Source organism: Cololabis saira, chromosome 8, assembly GCF_033807715.1.
Source record: "Cololabis saira isolate AMF1-May2022 chromosome 8, fColSai1.1, whole genome shotgun sequence".
Taxonomy (NCBI): domain Eukaryota; kingdom Metazoa; phylum Chordata; class Actinopteri; order Beloniformes; family Belonidae; genus Cololabis; species Cololabis saira.
In genome coordinates, this window is record NC_084594.1 from 2,894,385 (window position 1) to 2,911,288 (window position 16,904).

At 34.7% G+C, this 16,904-nt stretch overlaps 2 protein-coding genes across 3 annotated transcripts in view; one reads left to right on the plus strand and one right to left on the minus strand.

Annotated features, from left to right (window-relative positions):
- rbbp5 (retinoblastoma binding protein 5) overlaps positions 1-4,596 on the minus strand; it is a 29,100-nt gene extending 24,504 nt beyond the window's left edge. For both annotated transcript variants that reach the window (XM_061728353.1, XM_061728352.1), the window contains exons 1-2: positions 4,449-4,596; positions 1,925-1,950 (exon numbers count right to left, since the gene is read on the minus strand). In XM_061728353.1, the coding sequence (XP_061584337.1) occupies positions 1,925-1,950; positions 4,449-4,467 (45 nt within the window). In that variant the 5' untranslated portion in view covers positions 4,468-4,596. The remainder of the gene's footprint in view (positions 1-1,924; positions 1,951-4,448) is intronic.
- Positions 4,597-8,635: 4,039 nt separating this feature from the next.
- The window catches only part of zgc:153675 (uncharacterized protein LOC768179 homolog), a 19,621-nt gene continuing 11,352 nt past the window's right edge, over positions 8,636-16,904 (plus strand). The window contains exon 1 of the mRNA XM_061728354.1: positions 8,636-8,931. Within this exon, the coding sequence (XP_061584338.1) occupies positions 8,923-8,931 (9 nt within the window). The 5' untranslated portion in view covers positions 8,636-8,922. The remainder of the gene's footprint in view (positions 8,932-16,904) is intronic.

Below are 16,904 nucleotides of genomic sequence, written 5' to 3' on the forward strand. Positions count from 1 at the left end.
AAATTTCAGTTATTCAAAGGGGTTATTGGTGTTTACATGGCCGTGTAACCGGGTTATTGCCAATATTCGGGTTTTAAAAGGGTTATTGATGCATGGAAACACAGTCAGTGACGACACAGGTGGAGGTGACGTTTCTGATGCTGTCCATAAACTGGAGCTACTGATGGTGTTTGGAGGCTTTTCAGACTCTAATAAATAGTGTTGTTTCTGTCAGCCTGTTTCAATTCTAGTTCTAGTCTAGTCTTTGGGTCCAGCTATAATTTTAGTTTTTATTAGTTTTAGTCACGTTAATTCTCCTTTTAGTCGTGTCAAGTTTCAGTCGACCAAAAGTCTGAGCATTTTACTCTTATTTTACTCAGAATTGTCCATTTTAGTCTAGTTTTAGTCAAAGATTGTATTTAGACAAACCCATTTTACAATTCAAACAAGGTTATCTTATTATTATATTATTGTTACCTTATAGACTCAAGAATACATTCATTCCAGATACAGAAGACTCTCATTTGAGTTTACAACATATTTATTTTCCGTATTTCTCCCCGTCTTTTTCTTTTTCGACGACACATTCTGTTTTCTTTTCCACGTCCCTGTAGGAAAGTGGATCCAAAGATGGATCTTCTACGTTTTAACAGAGTTTTTATTTTGTAATCTACATTTTAGTCTGGTTTTTATTCCTCTACAATATTGCATTATATATAATTATCGTCACATGACCAGTATTTTCGTTGCGTCTCGTCTTCCACAGGTGATAAAGGTTGGTTGACGACGATATTTAGTCATAATTTTCATTGACGAGAAGCAACTTTACTATTAAAGACACTATATAGTAAATGCCACTTCTGACCACATGATGCAGCACACTGGCCTTCAGTGTTACTGCTATGACTGTAAACAGCACTCTGTTGATCGGTTATACTGTACAGCATCGTTTGCAGTCGTGTCCCTGATGTCTTGCACTTTTTTGTGCACCTTACGTGACCAACACTTATGGTGCTTTTTCACTAGAACCTACTCAGCCTGACTCGCTTTTGCGCTTTTCGACCAGGGGTCTAACTACCGAGTAGATACTTTTTCTGTAACTATTCTGCCGAGGTTCTAAGCGGCTGAGTCGGGCTGTGACGTCATCACACTCCAGGCCACCGATTGGTCGGGGGGTTGGAGTCAGACGTCTGAGTCAGGAGGAGGAAATCAGAGAAAGAGACTCTGACGGAGATTCTGGTTCATTTGATTCCAGCAGCAACGGCAGCAGAAGTTAGTGATCCAACTCTGAGGTGCAGATGTTCATAAACCTGGTGCTGAGGAGAGAATTAAAAAGATCTAGACGGAGATGAGGAACGACCAGATCTACCAGGAGATCTGTCACTTATAGCTGCTCACGGCTCCAGCTGACTTTTCATCAGCGCTGAGACAAACTAAATAAAAAAAAAAAAGCGTTGCTGCTTGAAGCTTCTCTCACTCTCATTTTTTAACTTTGTATAAAACACAAGCCACAGTCCCAGCAGCACATCTATCATCTCCTCCAGGTTCTACATCTTTAGTGTTGTTGTCTTCTTCCTTTAGATACACAATCAAATACGTCACAGCAGCTTCTCCAACCTCCTAGTTCTGATCTGGGTGTTGAAAACAAACGAGGGCGAGTGGAGTCGGCCTGAGAAGGTTCTAGTTTAAAAGCGCCATTACTTGACTTGATATCACAAGAAAGTTCAGGTATGTTCATGTCCCGGTGTCAGACACAACAAAGTCACCTCTCCTGGGACCTACAGGCAGATCAAGACCGTCCCCATCATTAGGACGGTATCGTTACAGGCTCAACCAGCAGCTCAACCAGCAGCTCAACCAGCAGCTCTGTGGTCTGGGGTGATATTTGCCACCTAGTGTCTTATTACCCGTCAGTCTCATGTGGATATTAAAAGCGGTCTCTTACCTCTGGATAGTTCTGCCCGAACGACTCTGTAAGAGAAAAGGAAAAGAGAGTCTTTCAGAAAAGGTTACAGAGGGACAAACGTACATGAGATACTAGATTTAAGGCTCAGATGTTATTTAATTCTCATTAACACATCACTGTGTCTCAAAATCTGCAGCTTCACTTTGAGAAAAACCTGCATGACGAGGGAAACAGGGATTAAAAAGAGGATTATAAGGAGTGTGTGTCCCCCAAATTCTGAATCCAATCCTTTTAAAACCATAATGTTAATCTTTATGGTCCACATGTGTGGAAATTGGTATCTGGCTTCACAGGCAACTAAAAAAACCCACAAATAATCACATAATACTAATAAAAAAATAAACTTGAGTAGTTTGTCTTAATGTTAATTATCTGTTTTAATTCGTACGTACAGGGCAATGTGCAACACGCACTTTGTATGTCACAACTTGGATACTCTCAGTACTATAATATATAATATTACCATCGCTGGTATTTCATTATTGTAATATGTATTTTTTGCTCAAGTCACTTTAAACTCAAGTCACTTTAGATACAATCCATACTGCTTTTAAATGCTGCTAAATATATTTTGCTACTATGTATGTTTTATGTTTGTTCCCTTGTTTGACTAAATTGTTCTTGTTTTCTGTGGGGACTAGCGGGTGGAAACCAGCATTTCTGCTAAAACCCGGTGTATCTACACTGCTTAATGTAGCGTTCATTAATATGCATTATCCCATCTAAATAAACTTTGATTTTATACAAAAGAGCAGCATAAATAAACTCAGACCTATAATTGACTTGAGTTCAGGAATATTATTAAACTCAGTATGAATGACTTCACAGATGTTCCTGCTACCGTGTCTTCTGTGGGGAGTTTTCTGAATTCATTGAAATGACGACGACTAGAATCAGAGAATTGTTGGGCTTTTTTCCTCCTCAGTGTTTTTATGTATATATCCTTTGTTTTTCTGCTGTGTCCCAATAATTTTACTGGCCATGTTCATATTCTGGGCCGTCTATCGCGGCCCTCAGTTCCCAGATTCCCACACCAGGTACACACACCTCAACAAAGCTTCTACATTCTTTCTTATATAACAGTCTTGCTGGTCTCAAACTAATACTGAGGCTGCTTGGATTTTTTTTTTAAATATACTCTGTTTTTGCAGTAAAACTTAAGTTGTGTTACTAAATATTACAATTATTTTACCCAATAACAAATTATAAATTGTAGTGGCTCACAACAACTAACATTAGTCTCATTTTCGTATATACAAAACGTCACATAATTTAGGGAGCTTCTCAATAGACCCATTTTCAACCTACGTCATATAATGTTACGCGCGCATTTGGGCAACGGAAGTGGTGTCGTTCTCCAGCAGTTATTGTTAGTGATGATCCACACCACCGATTTCCTTTCCGATATCGAGTAATATTCAGGCTGGTTAGTATCAGCGATAAAGATTTGATAGATACCTTTTGCCAAATACACCTAATGTGCCCGGTAATTCTAAAAAAATTTGGTGTATTTTATATAACTTAAGGATAAAAGACATCAGAGTCACTTATTTATTTATTTATTTTAAGGTCAGAAGTTTACTGAGGTAGCGACCTCATTCACGATACAGCCGAGCTGTTACAACAACAGAAAAACCAGTGTTTGAAAAAGGTATTTCCATCACTAAAAAAGATCCTAATAAAACCATTAAAATAAATAAGAGAATCATATACAAAAATAAGAACTACTATTAAAAAATTTTTAAAAGCAGTTCCTACCAGCAACGTGTCATTTACACCAAATCTGAGTAGTATAGTTACTTTCCACCATATTACTTTTAATGATATACTTTACCACAAATGACTGAAGTATCAAAAGTATCAATATTTTAGTTTAAGAATCGATTTTAGAGCGTAACGAACTGTTCACAGCATCAACAAGCAACATCAAGATAATATAGACTCCTTAACTTTATTCCAGCTGCACATTTGTACAAATAGTAGGTTGATTCTACCTACTACCTATCAATAAATAGACGTCATAATTCCTGATATATATTCACCCAGACGAAAATGTTTTTGGAGCTCACAATTAGATAACATAAGCTGCCGTAAAGCTTGGTTGTGTCCTTTTAAATTTTGTATCTCTAATAAGAGCAGAGAAATTAATTTTGAAATTTGACACAATATCTATCCTTGTAACAATTTAATGTCCAAATTTGTTGATATTGAAATAAATAATAAATAAAGGTTAAATAAAATAAATACATACATTTACACAGAAATAAAATCTTGTTTAACAGAACTCCAGAACTTCGATTAAGGGCAGACTTTTAACCACATACGTGTGTCTGACCAGGGCACAGGAAGCGTTTTGAAGCTTTTAGAGCAGAAAACAGTCAAATTAAGTCGTTACAGTTTGACTTGGACATGCTAGGCTAACTCCCGATGCTAACCACAACAACCGCACAGAATCGGCCGGAAAAACAGAATAAACCAAGTTTAACCCCGGATTAAAACTCACCGAGCAGCTCCAGGTTCATGGTTGGGCGTCCAGGGGGCCAGCGGCGCCGTAACTATCCGGAAAAGTGAGTTATTTCAGGTGTAATCGTCTGGTTTGTTGAACATCTGCAGCACTGGCGCGGAGCTCAGCAAGGACCCCGAGCAGGCGGCCGCGCCGCGCCTGAACAGAATTAATAAAATACCTGGTTGTTGCTTTTGTTTTGTTTTTTATTTGAGTTATACTCTTTATATGTTATAATTCAACTTGAAATTGAATTGAAAATGTGAAGATTTTCAATCATTGTAATTCTTGCAAATGTTAAAAAAAATACCTGTTGTTGTTGAGCAGGCGGCCGAGCCGCGCCTGAACAGAATTAAAAATACCTTCTTGTTATTGTTTTTGTGGTTAAAAATGCACTGGAACCAAACCAAAGTGTCTCCCAAATTATCTGTACATGTCAATTATTGAAACAAGTTTATATCTTGTCCGATTATTACATTAATAGATGGAAAACTATATAAACTTAACCTAAATGTGCAATATTATTACACAACACTTTTTCTATCCATGTAATTCTTTTTATGGCACTGCACTTTTTATTTTTTATTTTTGTATTTATTTTTTTAGTTATTTTTATTTTATCTTTATTTTTTTACAATTATTTTTTTTATATTTTTTTCTTATTTTCTATGTATTTTAATTTTTTTTAATTTTAATTCTCAACATCTCCTGTGATGCAACATCTTCCTTGTACCTTACTGATCACACACACCTCATCAAGTTCATATTTTGTCCGATTACTACATTAACAGATGGAAAACTATACAAACTTAACCTAAATGTGCAATAACCAGGACAACTTGTGCAATATTACACAACACTTTTTTATCCATATAATTCTTTTTATGGCACTGCACTTTTTATTTTTTATTTTTGTATTTATTTTTTTTTTGTTATTTCTATTTTATCTTTATTTTTTTACAATTATTTTTTATATTCTTTTTTCTTATTTTCTATGTATTTTTAATTTTTTAATTTAATTTTAAATTTTTGCTTATTTATTTATTTAATTTTATTTTTTTTATTTTTTTTTTTATCTTTATTTTTTATATTTTTATCTGTATATGGGTGTTTGGTTTTTGGGGTGTTTTATTTGTTTTATTTGTTATTTCTTTTGTTTTATTATTTTTTTTTTTCTATTTTTTTATTTGCTTTTGTTTTTTGACAGTGCTGTATGAGTAGATGGAGATGTCAGTTTTTCCCCAGGGAACCTCCCAAAGGGATTAATAAAGTCTGAATCTGAATCTAAATAGATGTTCCATGTCATCGCTGTAACATTAAATTTAAATGTAACACACAATGAGACAGTCTATTACAGTAGTTTTCATATCAGGTGAACGTCACCACGTGAATGTTATCTGCTCGGCAGCGTTAACTTTATAACTTCAGATCATTAGTGGCCGTTCTGCATTCAAATCCACGCTTTTATCACGTTTTTATCACGTTTAGCCACATATTTACTCTTAAAAACAAGCAGCTGTGACAGAATCCGGGGAAGGATCCGGGACGCCCACAAGCCACTTCCGCTTTTCAAAATAAAGTACAAGAATAGTTGCCTCAGGATAAGAATAGAATAGAATAGAATAGAATAGAATAGAATAGAATAGAATAGAATAGAATAGAATAGAATAGAATAAGCTTTACTGGACAAGTATGAACACACCAGACAGGGAATTTATTTTCGTAGTTTTTTGCTTACTGAACCCAGATTTAAATAGTTACAACAGTAATAGACAAATGGCTCTTATTTACATGATTAACACAATTTAAAAGTGAAAGGTGCATCAGTATGAGGTAGACGTGGTTATTGAAAGGTGCATTGTTACAGCATATGATTGAGGCTTTTATTATTATTATTATTATTATTATTATTATTATTATTATTATTATTATTATTATTATTATTATTATTATTATTATTATTATTATTATTATTGCACAGTGATTGATTATGGTCCTGGATAGATGGGAGGTTAGTCCCAATTATAATGTATTATTATATTATATTATTTAATGTATTATTATAATGTGCTGCTAGTATGCTCAGACCTCAGTGGGTGATAATTCACAGTATAATCAAACGCTTAGATCTACTTTTCATCAAAACAAAAAAATCCATGATTTTTCAGAGGAATTAACCGTAAATAAAAGTGCTATTTTGGTCTCTATGTTTCCTCAGACACGACATATGAAATAAATTAATACATTTGTAGCCACAAATTAGTATTTTGTCAGCTCAACTTTGTATTTTGTGGCCCAAAGGCGGCATTTTGTGGCCTCATATTTGTGCATAAAAATAGCCTTTCATAGCCTCACATCAACATGTGACCTAAGATTACTATTTTTTTGGCCTCAAATTACTATTTTGTGGCCAAACATTATTATTTCATGGTTTATCGTGGCCGTAACCGCTTGATGCCTGATGGCACTTATCTTACCTTTCTGAAAGCACTTCACTACCCCAGGATCAAAACAATAGGAAAAAATAGATAAATAAGATAAATAACATTAAAAAAAATAATAGTAATTGAAAAATAAATGAAATTACCCAATGTATTCACAAAGATACAAAAACAATATAAACAAGTGCCCTCAAATGATTAGTTTGTGTATTTAAGTACACAAAATTAGTATTTTATGGCCTTAAATTAGTTTTTCCATTGCCATAAATGACTAAATATCGTATACTGGGCTCAAATGAAGTTTTTGTAACAAAAAAATAAAAATTTGTGACCTCACATTATTCTTTTGTGCCCTAATTGTTTTTGTACATAAGGAGACATGCCCTGTTCATTTTATTCAATTTTATTTCTTGTTTTATTTGATATTTTCAACGTCTTGCTGCTCAGTTGTCTTGGATGAATAAAGTTTTCTGAATCTGAATCTGAATCTGAATCAAATGATTAGTTTGTGTATTTTAGTACACAAAACTAGTAAAATAAGTATTTTAAATACCGTATACTGGGCTCAAATGAGGTTTTTGTAACAAAAATAAATACATTTTATGACCTCAAATTATTCTTTTGTGACCTCAATTATTGTTTTTTGACCTCACATTATTATCATTTGCCCTCAAATGATTAGTTAGTGTATTTTAGTACACAACATTAGTCAAATTAGTATTTTATGGCCTCAAATTAGTTTATCCATTGCCATAAATGACCAAATATTGTATACTGGGCTCAAATTAGGTTTTTGTAACAAAAAAAAAGTATTTTATGACCTCAAATTATTCTTTTGTGCTCTCAAATGATTAGTTTGTGTATTTTAGTACACAAAATTTGTAAAATTAGTATTTTATGGCCTTAAATTAGTTTTTCCATTGCCATAAATGACTAACCGGATACTAATTGGACTCAAATGAGTTTTTTGTAACATTTTTTTTACGAAATTATATTTTATAATTTAAAAATTATTCTTTTGTGACCTCAGATGATTCTTTTGTGTATTTTAGTACACAAAACTAGTAAAATAAGTATTTAAGGCCTCAAATTAGTTTTTCCATTGCCATAAATGACTAAATACCGTATACTGGGGTCAAAAAAGGTTTTTGTAACAAAACAAAATGGATTTTATGACATTAAATTGTTCTTTTGTGATCTCAAATTATTGTTTTGTGACCTCAAATGATTAGTTTGTGTATTTTAGTACACAAAACTAGTAAAATTAGGATTTTATGGCCTTGAATTAGTATTTCCATTGCCATAAATGACTAAATACTGTATACTTGGCTAAAACTAGGTTTTTCTAACAACAAAAATTGTTTTATGACGTCAAATTATTATTTTGTTTCCTCAAATGATTAGTTTGTGTATTTTAGTACACAAAACTAGTAAAATTAGGATTTTATGGCCTCAAATTAGTATTTCCATTGCCATAAATGACTAAATACTGTATACTGGGGTCAAAAAATATTTTTGTAACAAACAAAAGTTTATTTTTTGACCTCAAATTATTATTTTGTGCCCTCAAATGATTAGTTTGTGTATTTTAGTACACAAAACTAATAAAATTAGTATTTTATTGCATAGAACTATTATTACGTGGTGGAGAAACAGTGCTCATCAACAATTCCTCGAATGTGAGTGCTTTTACTCTGAAGGTTCCACCCGGAAGCGCGGTGTGTTGTGTTGCCCCGTCCACGTGTGTATACGTGTGTGTGTGTGCGTGGCGGAGGCGCCACGTCGGCAGAAGCGGAGAGGCTGCAGATCCAGGACACGAGTGGAGCTCCGGGGAAACAGATCCGCGCTGACGCCAAAAAACCCCGCTTTGAAGGAGAAGAAGGAGAAGAAGAGAGGGTTGCGGGTTCCAGCTCCGGCACTGCGGGGTGGCAGAGCAGCGGCCGCAGGTGAATCCAGGTGGAGAATCCAGGTGAAGCCCAGGTGTCCAGGTGTGCTCCAGCTCGGGAACCTGCTCGGGAACCTGCTCGGGAACTATGGTGAAGGTACGACCATCAGTCTAACAGGAGGCTGAAACGTGGCACAGCTGGAGTTTAAATAATGTTAAACATTCAGGGATCCTAGGGGGATTTAAATCCTTGAATTTCAATGTTGTTGTTTTCAAGGCCAGAAAAGTGCTTGAATTTTAGTTTAAGTGCTTGAAAGAAAGTGCTTGAAATTATAACTCTGTGTCTTTCATAAAATTGGGATCAGTAAATCAGTAAGATGAAACATAACTCAGGGTTCCTACACCTTTTTCATGGTCAAATTCAAGCACTTTTCAAGGGTAATTTTCAAAATCTTCAAGCACCTTATTATCGCTGGGGTAAAATATCTACACTCATAATTAATTTTTCCTCTTTTTATCACAATTATGTACATTGCATCGTGCTGTAAACACCTAGTTATGTTTTACAGGGTTCCTACGGGTGCTTGAAATCCTTGAACGTGCTTGAATTTAAATGTTGTGTTTTCAAGGCCTGAAAAGTGCTTGAATTTTAGTTTAAGTGCTTAAAATTATAACTCTGTGTCTTTCATAAAATTGGGATCAGACTGTATAGTTTAGTTATTACAAGGAGAATTAAAATCAGTAAGATGAAACATAATTCAGGGTTCCTACACATTTTTCAAGGTCAAATTCAAGCACTTTTCAAGCACTTTCAAGGGTCATTTTCAAAATCTTCAAGCACCTTATCGCTGGGGTAAAATATCGACATGAATATATATACTCATGATTATTTTTTCCGATTTTTATCACAATTATGTACATTGCATCGTGCTGTAAACACCTAGTTATGTTTTACAGGGTTCCTACGGGTGCTTGAAATCCTTGAAAGTGCTTGAATTTAAATGTTGTGTTTTCAAGGCCTGAAAAGTGCTTGAATTTTAGTTTAAGTGCTTAAAATTATAACTCTGTGTCTTTCATAAAATTGGGATCAGGCTGCATAGTTTAGTTATTACAAGGAGAATTAAAATCCATAAGATGAAACATAACTCAGGGTTCCTACACATTTTTCAAGGTCAAATTCAAGCACTTTCAAGGGTCATTTTCAAAATCTTCAAGCACCTTATCGCTGGGGTGAAATATTGACATGAATATATATACTCATGATTATTTTTTCTGCTTTTTATCACAATTATGTCCATTGTATCGTGCTGTAAACATCTAGTTATGTTTTACAGGGTTAGTTTTAAGTGCTTGAAAGAAAATGCTTGACATTATAACTCTTGTGTCTTTCACAAAATTGGGATCAGACTGTATAGTTTAGTTATTACATGGAGAAATCAAATCAGTAAGATGAAACAGAACTAGATGTTCCAAGAAAAGTTTTAATGAAAAAAATAAATTCTGCTCTTTTTTTTCTGAATTTACGAGATAATTATCTCAGAATTCAGAGGAAAAAATTTTATTTAAAAAAAAGAATCTGCTCTATTTTTCTGAATTAATGAGATAATTATCTCAGAATTGAGAGAAAAAAAAAGAAAAAGCAGACTGGTGTTAAACTTTAGTTTGGCCAACATTCTCCCAGGCTAGTGATAAATACTGTCGTGACTTCAAGAGTCTGAGGTCTCTAGAATGTTGGAGCTACTTTGAGATACTTTTGCAGACGAATATTTTATTTTATCATTTTATTTATTTTATCATTTTATTTCTGCCAGGGGCGGTTTTAGCCTTTCTGGGGTCCGTTTGCCCAAAGTCTGTTTGAGGCACCAATTTACTTCAGACTTTTTCAAAATGATCCCAGGGGATGCATTAATGTGTTCCCCTTCAAAAAGATTAATATGAAGCTTAATTTCACCTTTGGCTTGTAAAAGAAATATAATTTAACCAAATAGATGTACAAGCTGAGCTAACAAGACGAGGGTGGGGGTTAGATTGAAAAAACACACTGAAAAACATCTTTTTCCCTAAAGCCGTAATCGCCCTGAACAAAATGTGAATGTCTTCAATTACTGTTTTTACCGTGTAATACTTTTCCCCGGCCTATCTGTGCAATATTCCACCACATGTGTAATTATATGTAATTATCTGTAGATAGGATCTCAGGTCTTGATTTGACTATTTACAAATGCACCTTAACCTTTTTATATTATTTATATTTCTTATCTTGCACTGGAGAGGTGATGCTGCATTTAATCTCACTGTACCCATGAATAGTGACAATAAAGTATTCTATTCTATTCTAGATAAAGATTTGGATAAAGAACTCATAAATACTGACTATAAATCTGCAAAGAAAAAACCCTCAGAATTTGTGAGATTTTTTACCCTCCCCCACATGTTTCAAAAAGATATTAAACAAAAAATTCTGACTATAAATTTGCAACAAAAAAATATCAGGATTTTGATTTTAATACGTTTTTGAAATATATCTGAAAAAAGCCCTCAGAATTTATGATTTTAAAACATTTGCAACGGCTTGCAGAAATTATGGCGTATAAAGTCGTACAATTGCAAGAAAATAAACTCAATTTACGATAGAAAAATCTCAGTCTGACTTTATTATAGAAAAGATTTCCAGAAACGACCTCAGAGTTTCTTATTTGTTTAGAAAGAAAAATTGCAGCAAATTGTGACCATAAAAAGTAGGAAATGGGCGGAGCTGACGGGCCTGGGCCACGCCCACTTCCTGTCAATCATGCCCACCTCATGTCGAGTGGAGTCGCGTTTCCACGACACTTTTGGCCGAAAGAAAATCCAGATTCCAGTGTTTCCGTTGAACGGTGTTTTTGGAATGAACGTAATTCTCTCTTCGAATCGTTTGTTCAAAACAACAAAAAAGAAACGTTGAAGACGACGAAGAAAAACATCTTTAATCTCTGACGAATCATTGCTGATTCTGCTGTTAAGAAAGGAATCAGATGATTATTTAGAGGTAAAGTCCTGATGTGACGCAGCAGTAATGATTAATTATCATCACAGCACAACTACTAATCTTATTAATGAGGATAATAACAGCTGAAACTAGATTTAAATGACTTTATAGCGACCGGCTACGTCACATCCAGCGCCGCCAGAGACGTAAAATCACCAAAAGTGTTTCCATGACACTTTTGCGAATAAGATTGTGATTTGCGTAAAAAAACAATTCCTGGAAGCGTAAAAAGGTTTATTTGATATTTAGGATTTTTTCCGAATCGGTGTTGGTTCCATTCCAGGATTTCCTTGTTTTGCACTAATGTAGGGGTCATGGAGACGTGAATATTGTTTCTTTCTGCTGCAGATTGAGTCAGTTTTGGCTCTGCCCCCTAGTGGTCAGTCAGTGAACTGCAGCTCCTCTGAGCTGGTTGGTTTCTGTCAAAAAGTTAGACTCAGTGCGTTTAAATGGGAAGTTTAATTCAGAATTAGAATTAAATCAGATTTAAGATGAGTAAAAATTACCATGTAAATACCTAATTCCGAATAAAAATGGCCATTCCGAATTAAATTTAATTCCGTAGTAAGTGGCTGGTTTATTCTGATTTTAAATCTGAATAGAATAATTCCAGATCATGTTTACACTCATTCCTCTTTAAATGAATCCCGGTCTTTTTTTCTGCTCGTTCCCTCCCCGTCTGTCTCCATGACCTTATATTCCACTGGGCTGGTTTTCCAAACAAAGTTTCAAGATGCAGCAGCAGTAAACGCTGGTCAAGAGCAGAGAACATTTATTTAATAAATAGAAATCATTAAAAGAACTGATGGAAACAGGAAACATCAAAGTTGTAGCTGTAGTTAGTTTTTCTTCCAGTAGTTTAACTTCCGGTCCCCCCCTATCCAATCAGAACCTTCCCAACCCCCAGACCTGGAGAGGAATTGGAGGAAGACCATCAAACGTGTTTCCATGGAAACCTCAATTCAGAATTACTATTTCCATGGAAACTCCAAGGAAAATAGTTTAATTCTGAATTATTTCATTCGGAAAAATTAATTCCGAATTAAAAAACATCATGTAACCGTAGCCATTGAGGCGAACTTCGTGGCTCGGGGCCCCTGTAGGGCCCCCTGTAGGGGCCCTGTAAAGGGGGCCCCTACAGGGGCCCTGTGTATCTCCGGGGTCTGGTTAGGGCAAGAAACGTCTCTGAGAGACGTTTGCACAAAGAAGTCTTGGTTTAGTGCTGGTTTTCTCCACGTCACAGAAGAAGGAAGCTTTGTTAACTTCACAAGCTGAAAACTTAAACCCAAATGATGATGCCCTCAAATGATTAGTTTGTGTGTTTTAGTACACAAAACTAGTAAAATTAGTATTTTATGGCCTCAAATTAGTTTTTCCATCGCCATAAATTACTAAATACTGTATACTGGGCTCAAATTAGGTTTTTCTAACAACAAAAAAATTATTTCTTGACTTCAAATTATTCTATTGTGATCTCAAATTATTATTTTGTTCCCTCAAATGATTAGTTTGTGTATTCTAGTACACAAAACTAGTAAAATAAGTGTTTTAAGGCCTCAAATTAGTTTTTCTATTGCCATAAATGACAAAATACCGTATACTGGGCTAAAATTAGGGTTTTCTAACAACAACAACAATTATTTTGTGACCTCAAACTATTCTTTTGTGAGCTTGGATTATTATTTTGTTCCCTCATATGATTAGTTTGTGTATTTTAGTACACATAACTAGTAAAATAAGTATTTTAAGGCCTCAAATTAGTTTTTCCATCGCCATAAATGACTCAATACTGTTCAACTGTTCAGCCTTGGAATCACCTGTTGACGAACAACGTCCGCGCATTCATAAATATTCATTTATTATAAGGGTTCAGACTGGTAAATATGTCGGATTACTTTGTGTTTATTCGTGTGTCTGAGCTGCTGGGGTTTAATCTGAATTTATATTTTAGAAACACAGTTTTCCTCCAGGTTGATGTGAAATAAACTAAAATCCAGCCACATTCCTGCCAGAGTTCACTCACAACTCACTGCCAGAATGTAAAGTTTTGCAACGGGAGCGCGAGGGAAGAGCCTCCCTGTCTGTTTCACATTTGCAGGATAATTAAAGGGTTTTTGTCTTGGAACGGCTGCTCCGGAGAACCGGAGTGAACTGGAAACTCGACACTTGCAACTCCAGCTCAGTTTGTCCCAGAACTTTACGTTTCCTCCAGAAACACTGTGCTTTTTAAAGTCCTGTTTGGTCCACAAACCAGAATCCTAAAAGGTTTATTGGAGTAATTTGGTTCAGAACCGGCCTCCTGCTAAGCCCCGCCCCCACTCACAGACGAGCCAATGGCTGTTGAGCATTAGTTCCACAGGGACCAGAACTCGGACATCTGCAGCTATCTCTCCTCTGTTTTATGGAGTTTACGACACAATAACTTTAAACTGATGCTTTTGTGGTTCTTGTAATCCTGATTCCAGGTAAACAGACCGGATGGACAATTGATTGTATTCAATTTTACTACAGATCAGATCTATTTTTTAGATTTTCTACGCCCCCCCCATGACACGTTCAAGGCCATTTGAATGTTTCTCCAGGAAAGACGGTTCTTTTGTGTTCAGATTTTGTCTAATGCATGCTGGGACGAGGTTTTTATACGGAAGTAAATGTGTGTCACTAGGATTTGAATAAAAAAAGTAATGTTGCATGTTTGTATTTACTTTTTCCAGTCTTAAAAAATATTCAGAATGCATTTTAATCTAAAAAAAAAAAACACGAATTATTATTTCTATATGGTTGAAATTTCATTTATTATTATTATTATTATTATTATTATTATTATTATTATTATTATTATGAACGCTGACACAACGGTGAGTTCAATGCTTAAAATTTTCTAGAGTATGTTTTTTTTTATCAAATCTTCCAGCTTGATTTAAAACATGGGTTTTGGTAGCTTAATCATATAATATGCAGGGCTGGAATTTATGTCGTAACATTCATATATTCCAGCACTCTATATTGTATGATAGATGCCAAAACCTCAAACTGTGAGATTATATAATAATAATAATAATAATAATAATAATAACAATAATAATAATAACAATAATAATAATTAATAATACATTTCATTTGTTAGGCGCCTTTCATGGCGCTCAAGGTCGCAGTACAACAATCAAAATACAAAAACACAATTTAAACAATAGAGAACAGCAAAGTTTGCAGCAGAACACAAAAGACCACGTAAGTTGTAAGTGTACTTAGTTGATTAAAATCTCATTTGTAAAACAAACTTCACCAGTAAAGACATGACATAGACATGTAATGACAACCAAAACTCTTTATCTGTGGAATGTTTATATGTTGAATTTCATGCAAAAAAAAAACATAATGGAGAAAAAAAAGCATCGAACTCCCTGTTGTGTCAGAGTTAACAAAAATAACAACAAATTAAATTTCAACCATATGGAAATAATATTGAATAATGAATGAACATTTATAATTCAAACCCTAGTGACACATATTTACTTCCATATTTTTACACAGGAGGTCACCATCATAAAACTGTAAACGTCTGGCCTAGCAACAGTAACTAAGGGGGGCGGGGCTTACTGATTTCACATTAGCATTCTTGATGTGTAGCCGTGGAGATGGAAACGACAAATGCTCGATGGGTTAGCACTAGGGCTGTTCGATTTTGCCCAAAAATAAAATCTCGATTTTTTTCTCTCAAAATCCGATTTTCGATTCCGATTACGATTATTTTGTGAATTGACAAAAGGCAAAGAAATGATTTCAGATATGCTGTTTTTTTATTGAACATTTGCCCCATTGGGCTTTAAGTGCAAACTTTGCTCTTATTAAACCAAAAATGAATGAATAAAGTGCAAAACTCTGTAAAATAAGTTTAAAAAAGTTTTAAAAAATATAATAAAATATAAAGTTTTATCTCTGAAAACAAAAATCAGCAAATCAGCACTTGCAAACATACAGTAAGTTATATTTCCAATTAAATAAAACAAGACATTTTCTAATTAAACTAAACTGGGTCTTTGCATGCTAAATAATAATGCAACCCATGAAGGAGGTAGAGGTGCGTAATGTCACTCATTACATTTGATATTCACATTTGCAAGTGTTTTGCAAGGAACACGAGCCGGTCTACGGCATCTGGCTTGAGGGATGCCCGGTGGCATGTTACAACGCCCCCTCCTACACTAAAGAGCCTCTCCCATGGGGCACTTGTCGCAGGTATTGAGAGGTATATCCATCAATCATTAATATGGTATCAATCATTAATATGTGTGCAGACAAGGTAAAAAAAAAATTTAAAAAAATTAAAAAAAAAAAAGTGAAAAATCGATTTTACGATTTTCACGTTTTAACATCGTTCTAATTACATAATCGCGATTACGATTTAAAATCGATTAATCGAACAGCCCTAGTTAGCACAGAACAAAACATCCTGGTGCCTAAATCAGATATCTATAGATGGAGAGGGATCGGTGGAATTTGGAGAAGCAGAACATGAATGGATGATGTTTTTTAATTCGAAATTAATTATTTCGAATTAAATAATTCCGAATGAAATTATTTTCCTTCGAGTTTACATGGAAATAGTAATTCTGAATTGAGGTTTCCATGAAAACACGTTTGATGGTCTTTCTCCAATTCCTCTCCAGGTCTGGGGGTTGGGAAGGTTCTGATTGGATAGGGGGGGGACCGGAAGTTAAACTACCGGAAGAAAAACTAACTTAGCCGCTACAACTTTGAAAAGCTCACCATTTTGATGTTTCCTGTTTCCATGTGTTCTTTTAATGATTTCTATTTATTAAATAAATGTCTCTGCTCTTGACCAGCGTTTACTGCTGCTGCATCTTGAAACTTTGTTTGGAAAACCAGCCCAGTGGAATATAAGATCATGGAGACAGACGGGGAGGGAACGAGCAGAAAGAAAGACCGGGATTAATTTAAAGAGGAATGAGTGTAAACATGATCGCAGAATTATTCTATTCGGATTTAAAATCGGAATAAACCAGTCACTTACTTCGGAATTAAGTTTAATTCGGAATGGCCATTTTCATTCAGAATTAGGTGTTTTCATGGTAATTTTT